We start from the raw sequence: 10,560 nt of genomic DNA on the forward strand, positions 1-10,560 counted from the left end.
TGTACCAAATATTCTGACGCAACACTAAACCTTACATTACTTTTTTTTAGATTTTATTTGTCAAATTTTCTTAGCACAACAACATCAACTGAAATGCTTTTAACAATAACAGTAACTTTATGACCAGCAGCATTCTAGAACAAATATTGATTAGATAATGGTAAACAACTTATAGTATAATCTTTTAACAGAAAACTACATTATTCATAAATAAATTGATTATCGGACGCCTAGAAAACCCCTGTAGGTCAGGCTAGGGCTAGAACGCCGGCTAGGAATTCGATTACCGGACGGCTAGATAATCTTTATTTCAGGTCAGGCTTCAATAATTTATATTTGGCTGGAATAGTATTTCAGTATAGCCGCTGAGACAGGTTTCAGTTTTGGCTGATATTAAAAACAAAAGTGTATATTCAAGGTGACCAATCAATTGTTCTGTATCAGCTGGGGAAATTGTTAACAGTTTATCAACTGTCGTCGACAGAAAGTATGTAGCAAACAAAAAATTTTATCAATGTCCAGTCGAACCCAATGTGCTACAACTGCCGAAAGTTATATTGATACTTCGTAATACAAACTACATGTTTAAAAGTGAAATTTGTTGTGTTTTGTCGATCTTTTTTACATTTTACATATTTCTTTGTTTTATATCAATGCAGTACTCATACATTCAAGCATAACAGGATGGTTAACTATAAGAAATTGCATTGTTAATTTGTAAGAATCTGGCCTCTTTGGATTTTCTTTTTTTTTACATATATTTGCACGGGTCTCTTTGTTTAGGTTGACTTGATTTGTTTCTTTTATCTGGTCTTCTCTTTTGATTCATTACCACCTCATAATGTCAATGTAAGTATTATCTAAACATTAGCAGATATAAGAGCTTTTAATTACAAACAATATATTACAAGCTTTACGAGGATTCCTTTGCAATGAGCAACTAGCATGACAAATTGATATAACAATTTAATCCGTCTTTGTTTTATCAATACTTATACATGTATAAGAAAACTGTTTTGTTAAATCTTAACGTTTAATTGAGCATGCTTACAGTCTCCATACAATCCGCTTGTATATGACAAAATTTCAACAGATACAATTCATAAATAAATATTGTCCTGTCTTTTTCTGAACAGGTTCACACAAGTACACTCTTAAAGTTTGTGGACTTCATGATCTGTTTGAGTTTGCATTGGTGCCATAAATTATAAACCAGTAAAACACAGCATTACTAAATAAATCATGTTTTGAAAAGCAAAATCAATACGGACAAGGACTCCTTCTAAGCTTAAAACGTCTCTTAGGTACTTGATTTCACAGCAACGATAACATTAAGTGGTAATCGGAGGAAATACATAACTTGTGTATAAATAACATGTAGCGGGGATATCAAATACTATAGTAGTTAGATGCAATTATATGCCAGTTAAGTGCAACAGATGAATTTCAAAGATGTTTAATGTCATGTTCTCAATATATCCTTTAAGCTGTCAAATTGTTTGCGCTTAAGATTTATTACGGGCGTGTTATCTGACTGAAATGCACAAAATAAAATAGATGAGAAACAAAATCGTAATTGTTGAAGATAACCATGACTTGTCAATAAACTAACCTTTGCTTATTTGCTGATATTTATAACGCTCAGAAGATTACTATTTCCAAACAAAAGTAATTTGCTTACCAACTCGGATTTTGGGCAGGTTCTATCGCTAGACACGATAACATGTAATTATCTTATTTTTCTTTTTTTGTCTCATTTATATAGTAGTGGTATGTTTGTTGCAAAAGTTAAATATAAATACAAAACCAAGCAGCATGACGAACCAAGATATTGTAGACTGAACCTTGTGACTGTGTAAAATTGTGATACATTGTGGTTGATACTACAAACCTCTACTGTGAAATCCGACAGTTTTATTTAGATATAAAATAATACATTTTTTGTTTCGTAATTACGATGTACTATTTCATTTTTAATTTATATTCTAATATGCTTGTTTCCATTAAAGCTTACGCTAAAATGACGTCACGTTAACGTGCGATGACGTCGATGTTTTTTGCTGTAATCAAGAAAGATTGCTACTATATTTTATCTACTGTTTTAGATTAAGGGCATATCAGAATCGAAATAATATATTATAGCAAAATAGTGTTTTACCTAAGTTAATAATTCAAAATCCGTTATACGTCGCAAGAATAATTCACTCGGGCTACGCACTCATGAAATTATTCCGCGGACGTATAACCTCATTCCGTGTATTAATAACGTTAAAACACGGTTTTGCCATACATTATTTCCTAAATGTAAAACGATATTTACTTTTTTACAAATAATATTTCATTTTTACGAAAGGTAATAGTAAATACGAAATGAAATTCCGTATAACGAAATATTAACTAGTGAATATGAAACGTTATTTCATAAAAGATCAAAATACAATTTGTTTAATCAAAACCTAAATTCCAAAGCACGAAAAATAAAAAGAAATATCTAAACTAAACGTGTTAATTTGACTTTAAGGACTACTTAATGTATTGTCTTTGTCTTGGGTTTAACTTTTAATCAAAAGGAAAAGACAACCGTAAGCCAGTTAGCTTTCATTTCCTTATCATAGTCATGGTATATTATTCATGTAATGACTTGAACAACTAAAATATGTTTAAACCAAATCAACGGAAGTAAAGTAATTTTCAAGTCAAAGTCAATAACTTTCTTTTTTATGAAGAATGTGAGTTCATTCATAATGATTTATAATTAATTGTGTCGGTGCGACGTTAAATCCAACAAAATAAATAAATAAAGCATTCATAATGCTGAAAGTTAAATGGATTAAATACGATAGTGATACTATGGAGTTTGATGTTATAACTTTTCAAGCATCAATATTTAGAAATCCCCGCCTATATTATGTCGGTTCATTAACACTGTTATGTACGATATAAACATGCTGTTTGGCCACTTAGTTTTGAGTAAAATGTAACAACAGACCTTGTGTTCTGACCAGCAGTGATGCAGTGAGTTGTGACAAATTTTAAAACTAAAGAAGAAACAGCTAACCTCCGAAAGTTGACTATTACGGTACTGAATGCCTAATGCAGTAATGTTGTGACAAATAGCATGATGCCATGCTTCTCGCTTGTTTAATTCATTGCCAGTATTACTAACTTGAACCCTCATGGTTTTGCACAAAACAAAAAGTAAGTAAATATTTCCATTGACTTTGAAAGTGGAAAGAAATGATTTGATTGTATGCATTCTATACTGACCAAGGAATCTATGGCAATTAATCTCAAGCGTAAGTTATTGATTTTAGAATAGTTCATACTTCTGACAGTTCCTGACATCAATTTCGAAGACAGAGAGAAAAGTGGACAATTTTTACATAATGTATTGTGACAAGTTTAAATAGTATAATAATACGGATCAACTTAATAATGATAACGACAAAAATATGATTGGCATAGAAGTATATAGATAACAAGATATCACACACTGGAAATTTGGTATAAAACAGTGCCAAAAAGTCTATATTTTTAAATGTGAGGTGAACTTTAATGCTTGACTCTTCATTTCTTTAAACGTAATGTATTCAGATTTTATGCACGGACAACTATTCCTTTTCAAGGCTATCGGAATTAGGATTTGGGTATAACATGAAAGCAAGCTCGATGATTATTCCGGAGCATTTGACCCATCCTGAAAAAGACCATGAAGACATATCAACGCCATAATCTGTACTCAACGCAACACTAAGCGTATTAGTTTTATAGTATTTGTAACAAAAGTGTTGCCATGGCACATACAGGTAGACGTCCGAAAGAAAAGGCAGGCGTAGAGACAGAACAAACTGATCACAACATGTATAATGTTTGCAGCAAAATACGGGCCTATAAAAAGCAACAAATATGAAACATTGTATATACTTATATACTATTATCACATTGTCAGCTGAACGCATCACATTCTTTTCAAATTTAGTGTAAGGGACACGATATATTTAATGATTTTACGCCCAAGTCTGTATGAGTTGTCACAAGTAAACACATGAATATTCGGTTTAATAATTATACGGACATTTAAAGTGCATAACTTAATCGCAATCTAGATATCTATGTTCTTTATATAGGCATCATGAAAGATATTGCAGCTATTAACTTACAAAAGTTATTATCGATCATATGAATCCAGACTAGAAAATAGAAAGGACTTTAAATCAGTCATTTTAGCAGTGCAATACAACCCTATAGTCTTACAAATCATATCTCCATTTATTTATTTATCGTGTTTCTAATTGCATCAGTTTAATTGGTATCAGTGATTTCCATCTATCTCTCGGGAGTACATCTAGTTAAGTGGACCCCGGAAACCCCGGAAACTCTGAAGTTGAAGTAGTGTATTGCGCACTGTAGTGGCGGCCTTTAAAGGGCTTTATACACTGCGCGGCTCTTTGTCTTCAACACTTTAAGGTAAATAAATGTTTGTTTGTTTGTTTTGGGTTTAACGCCGTTTTTCAACAGTATTTCAGTTATGTAACGGCGGGCAGTTAACCTAACCAGTGTTCCTGGATTCTGTACCAGTACAAACCTGTTCTCCGCAAGTAACTGCCAACTTCCCCACATGAATCAGAGGTGGAGGACTAATGATTTCAGACACAATGTCGTTTAACAAATAGTCACGGAGAACACACGCCCCGCCCGAGGATCGAACTCGCGACCCTGCGATCCGTAGACCGACGCTCTACCTACTGAGCTAAGCGGGCGGGTTAGGTAAATAAATGTAAAAACACCAAAACACGTTTCTCGTCATCCTTTACATTTGTATGTATTAATATAAATACTAAGTAATATAGATTAGTATCAATAGACTCTAAAGTCACTTGGAATAAAACATATTAATTTAAATGGTCGTCAATTTTGACATTTAACCGGAAAATATGTAGATGGTCACCGGATTCATGCTATCCAAAGTGAAAACAAACAAATAATATTAGCATTCCAACTTAGAGATCAATTTAAAAGTTACTCAAAGTGCAGAAAGTTTAAAAGGATGAGATAATTCAAGCTTACTTCGCTTTTCAATCTTACTTGGCCGCTTTCCTGCAAGTTTTGTAACTAGGGTCATTTTGCATGAGAACAGACAAGTCATTCATTAAGGATGGTAGGTGTTTTAAGTTTTCCAACAAGAAGCTTGCGAGACGTAAATATGAATACAGGTGTGTGTATCAACATTTTTCTGGAAGAATGTCTGTTTTGACTGTTCGACGTACAAAATATATTTTACATTGGATTTATTTAAGTGTGACTGAATGGCACGAAACTTCTCTTACTTCATCATTATACCCGTAAGTTAAGCGATAACGCTTATTTTTAAATGTTAAGTTTGATGACGTATTTCCTGATCATGGTTGAAACGCTTCATTACCTCTCAGGTATATACTCAATAAATCAAGGGAAACAGTATACTATGGTTTGTGGTACAATATGCTCTTCTTGTAGATAGATTTAATAATCTTATGCAGGTAGTATGACTCTGTAAGCTTTATTAACATCTTGGATTGAAGTTGAATAAACAGAAAAGGGAGATTATCAAAAAGTAACACGTTCTTTGTGCTAACAGTGGCATTACGTACGACAGATTATTTTTCACGTGGCTAGTTGGTTATAGTTAATAGTTGGAGTAGTTGGTTATAGCTATATTAAAGTAGTTACTCCTCCCATTGTATTAACACGAGTCTACGTGGCTAATGGGTTAAAATCGTAAATGTATTATCTTGCTGTCTTATCATTTGCAAACACTGCCAAACGGTAAAAGAAAAGTAGTAAATCGTCTCATTGTATTAACTTGAGCCTGCGCGGTCGGGTGGTTTTAGTCAAGAAGTAGTCAATGCTAACTTCGCGGTCAAGAGTTTATAGCTGAGTAGTTAATTCAAAATAAGCAGCTGAGTAGTTAAGGCCAAGCAGTTATTCATCTCGTCTTGAACATGATCCCATATGCCAAATTGTTCATCTCGTTGTTTTAATATAAGCCCTCGTTGTGTTAACATCAGCCTACGCGGCCTTGTATCTACATGTTATCATTTCCTTGTCTTTGCATGAGACTACGTGCCGAGTAGTTAATTTCCAGTACGCCATAGGCTGGAACCTTGGTCAGCATGGATTTTCGTGTGAGGAAATAGTCAAAGGGATTTGTTGGGTAATTGGTGATTTAAGGAAAGTATGCATCGTTGCCCAAATTAGTGCTCGATTTGACTCTTATGTATTATCCCGCCAACTAAAGCCCGGGAATATTTTTGATTGATATATGACACGATGTAAAGACATCGATGAAAACATACCGGATTCGACTGTATAAAGGGACTTTTATATTATGAATACGAAGACTTCAAGGTATATTTGTTTCAATGGCATATGGTCGGACACGCTCTTATTTATTTGAAGCGGTAATGGCCTATTTAAAAGAGCCATTTTATTGGTGTCATTATAAAAAAGATAGTATTCCGATACTACGTCAAAATAAAAACAAAAACAGAACAAATCTAAATTAGACTGTTATACAGTAGTCTGATGCTGGGCAGATAATGCGAAGATACCGATCTAATGCTTTTCCGATATAAATCACACTGATGACAGGTGCGCTATAATCACAATGTATAATAATAACAATCCGCGTAGCGTTGATCTCAAAATATGAATGCAGGCAATCTAAGCTACACAGGCAGGACTATATTACATACCGTTCATGAAAGCTGGTGTTCATTTAGGGAAAAACTTCGCGATCTTACACTGATGTTTTTGTTTCATGTCGTTTAATGGGCTTTACAAAATTGTACTAGTCCTTTTATACTTAACGTTGTGTATATTGAGAATTGTCATAAGCAAACGCATGATGTCACAATTGTAAATAGGTACATGATAGTAACTTTATTTTGGAAAGAATTCCCGATTATTTCACTGTAAACCTGTATTTTTCATGGGACAGGAAATCTTGTACATGTAGTGTATCAAGAAAATAAACACTTGACTTAAAACTGTATTTTCCAGTTATAACTTTACTGTTTACTACATGTTTATTTTCTGTTGAGATATATTAAAGCATGGTTTTGCTATATATAATTTTGATTCTAATGTGTTTTTATGTCAACAAGACTTATATACAATATAAACGGGAAGCACTATTTCATCCGCATATATGGCGCCAAATATGAAAGGTCGGCGTGACGTCAACGCATAACCGTATTTTAACAGTGGTAATGTACGGGAAGTAAACCGTCCTGGGGACAAGCTTAGGTATGCGTAGAGATCTACTGAGCTTTTCTTTGTCCGTGTGCGTGTTCACTGTGAGGTAGGTTAAAAGTCTTGTGGACAAGTTTAGAAGTGCGTAGACGTCTGATGGGTAATTCTTCGCGCCAAACAACTGAAACGTCTTTTAGATAAAGAAGTAAATCAAATGGGGCACAGTGTGTATTTTGTGGAAATATTACAAATTCTAAACATATAATGGACTCCTATGTTTTTAGCAATGTGTTGCAACAATGCGGCTTTGTTTCAAGGAGCTGAGAACAGTATACATGTACTGAAGCCGTTGCAAACAGAGATGCTTCGTATGATTTTGTACAGATTTACATTTGCATTGTGTCTATAAATGTGACTTTTGTTTGCTGTGTGCGATGTATGAATTTGTTGTAAGTGAATGATGTCTAGATACGGACAACAACGATTTCTATTAAGATAACATCAAACAGCAGCTTAGATATACATTGAAACTGGCATGGTAAAGTTTGATAGCGTTCAGATGACAATACAGATGTATAGAAAAGGGATTTTCTCGTACACATCTGTTGCAAGTTTACAAGGACAATTTTAAGGAAACATTTAATAGGAAGAACCCGCGTACTTTTCAAAATTATTGATATCAGTATATTTTAGAGGCATATAAAATGGGTTTATTTCCCAAATCGTTGCATTATTTCGTCTTAGCATGCGTATTGATTGGTGTTTCTTATCATTTTGTTACGATAGGTGTACACATGTTTGATAAACATAACTACAATAATAATCTAAAAGAAGTAATGGAACAATTGAAGGGTATAAATGGATTAAAACAAATAACCAAAAATGGAGATAACGATATTCGATGTGAGGTAAGATGCCTTTTCCATATTGATTAAGTAATAAAATCTGTAAAGATATCCTTTGGAAGCAGAGAATGCAATAAAAAATAATAAGAGCAGACACGGTTTGATTGAGTCTATTCATGAGAGGTAATGAAATATGCAGCAACTCTCACGCCCTCCAGCACAAGCGTAAGCGGAACTAAATTACACACATGTTGAATGGACTCCATGATCCTAAAGGACCAGAAAATATAACAACACTGAATCTACAGAAAACTTCTTCAAATTAAGTTATTTTTTCTTTGGTTAATCTATAGATGTTAGCATTTTTTCAGGATATGCAGAAAAGACTTTGATAGAAATGCATATTTACAGAATTTACTGTGTGACGGAATAAATGTTTCTCTAAAAACACAAGTACTGTCTAGACTGTAACTTCTTAAAGTATTTGGAGATTTTTTTCAAATCTTCAGTAAAAAAAACACCTTAGAAATTTCGGCAATTAATATAGATAGGATCATTTGCTGGTTATTTTTCTTTTGCTAGACTGGTTGGGAAAAACGGGCATCGTTTAAGTTTTTATAAGGGATCACAGTTTTGATGACATTTTCACGAATAGAATTTTTCTACAATGTAGGTTAAACGGAATATTTTCAGACGGTAAAATATATTACCTTTTATACCTATGATAAAGTGAAATGCATAGGTCCATATGCTTATATTTTGAGATATTTTTCTACGATTTAGGAAAAACACATGCCTTAATTGGATTTGAAGGCATTATTTTGAATTATTTCACGTGTCAACATTTATGCTGCCATTCTATATTATTAGAAAAAAAAGGAATTTGCTGGATTTTTATAAATGTGCACATGGGATGAAATTGATATGCGGGGACATGTTCTTTTCTGTATTTTTGATTCAAGATTTATTAGACGTTATCATGATATATAACTTAACACCACGTCTTCCGGTTTATCAGACGATGAAATAAAATCTATGTATTTATTGCTTTTTATCTTTCAGTCATGTTCTCAAACTGTTCCAAATGTCATTGTGCAATATGGTACTAAACGCACAGCGTCAACGCTTCAGTTCCAGATACTGTGTTTGATGATGGCGTTTCTGCATGAAGATGAAAAGGACAAAGTTGGATGTTTCTTTAACAATAAAACAGTAAACAAGTACACTGTTATTAAAACTCACAATATTGTAAGGCTACCTATATCCATACCATCAAATTCATGGATTTTTGTGACTTCAAGCGATGCATTGCCGCTTCGAGAAAAACTTGTATTTAACTGGAGTATACGGAAAATTAAAGAAAGAAATATTACGATTCCGTATGTTGCTGATGTGGATTTGGTCTCAAAACGTGGTCATTATATTGCTTACGAATACCAGACTCTCTTTGGAATGTCAGATGAAAATATGCAGTACATTATTGAATACCTTCGCTATTGGGATATACTTCGGATATGTTGTGGAAGACAGATGTCCAACGACTGGCGAAGTCGCTTACTTTCAAATGCAAATCACAGTCAGCATCATAACCGTCATATTCTAACATACCCTGCATGTGAAATGTATAACATAAGTCAAGTTGAGCTTCTTCTTCTGAACACATATGCTGTCCAAAAGTTTGGTCATATCGCTTCATTACGTGACGTCATTGGAAAGCCGTCAATCATTGACGGAAAACTGGACGGAGGCTATTGTGAACGTTGTAACAAAAACATTATCAGAAGACGTTTAAAATTTAATTACAAATGCCATTAGAAGATATTTATGCATTTTGGAGCATTTTACGCAGAATCAAACGAAATTCGGTCATGTTTATCATTTTTTGTCTTTTTCAGTACATTGTACGTACTTGTTATTATTAGCGTTGATAAGGTTTAAAAGCTTGAAGTTATGGAAAAAATTGCCGTTATGTTTCCTTTATTCAGAAATGTAAATTAGATTGTAAATTTGACATTAAGTACCACTACGATAGCTTGTTACTCTTGCTTAAAGTTATTTCTCTGTACTTTGTATTTGCTTATTATTTTAACCTTAAATTGAACCTTGCAAACTCAAACTGCGCATAGCTGAAAGAAGCCCTGTCGTGAGTTGCTGGCTTAATTTGATATTAGTTATTAAAAGATTAATATGTATCAATTTACAACGACTTTGAATCGTATAAAACTGAACAGTCATTGGTACTATCAAACAAAACAGATGAAATTATGAAGGGTCAGTGTTTTAATCAAACGTAATAATGTAGCTTTTCAAGAGATCCATGTATTTTTGAAGATTTCACTTGGTTTACGGTAGAAGTATTTTAATATATAACTTAACCCCATTCTATTTATGTAGTATCGATTAGTTGGTATGGGTCCATGAAACAATGATTATCTCTTGGAATTTAACGCCAGGTAAAATCTGCTTGTGACCAACATAAAGC

At 33.4% G+C, this 10,560-nt stretch overlaps 1 protein-coding gene across 2 annotated transcripts; it reads left to right on the top strand.

Moving 5' to 3' along the window:
- The first annotated feature begins 1,684 nt into the window (after positions 1 to 1,684).
- On the top strand, positions 1,685 to 9,938 carry LOC123537759 (uncharacterized). Of its 2 annotated transcripts, none has more exons than XR_006683630.2 (2): positions 1,685 to 1,725; positions 9,141 to 9,938. XR_006683630.2 is itself a non-coding variant. In XM_045321537.2 (2 exons), exons 1-2 carry the CDS (start codon positions 7,938 to 7,940, stop codon positions 9,891 to 9,893), a joined length of 957 nt encoding a protein of 318 aa, XP_045177472.2. In that variant the 5' UTR covers positions 7,885 to 7,937; the 3' UTR covers positions 9,894 to 9,938. The 2 variants fall into 2 exon arrangements, 1 of the variants encoding a protein (XP_045177472.2); XM_045321537.2 differs by lacking the exon at positions 1,685 to 1,725 and adding an exon at positions 7,885 to 8,141.
- The last annotated feature ends 622 nt before the right edge of the window (positions 9,939 to 10,560 follow it).

This window comes from Mercenaria mercenaria, chromosome 18 (assembly GCF_021730395.1).
Source record: "Mercenaria mercenaria strain notata chromosome 18, MADL_Memer_1, whole genome shotgun sequence".
In the NCBI taxonomy this organism is placed as follows: domain Eukaryota; kingdom Metazoa; phylum Mollusca; class Bivalvia; order Venerida; family Veneridae; genus Mercenaria; species Mercenaria mercenaria.

Coding starts and splice junctions, on each gene's coding strand:
- LOC123537759 (XM_045321537.2), top strand. CDS start 7,938: ATGGGTTTATTTCCCAAATCGTTGCATTATTTCGTCTTAGCATGCGTA. Junction 8,142..9,140: donor ATAACGATATTCGATGTGAG/GTAAGATGCCTT, acceptor TTTATCTTTCAG/TCATGTTCTCAAACTGTTCC.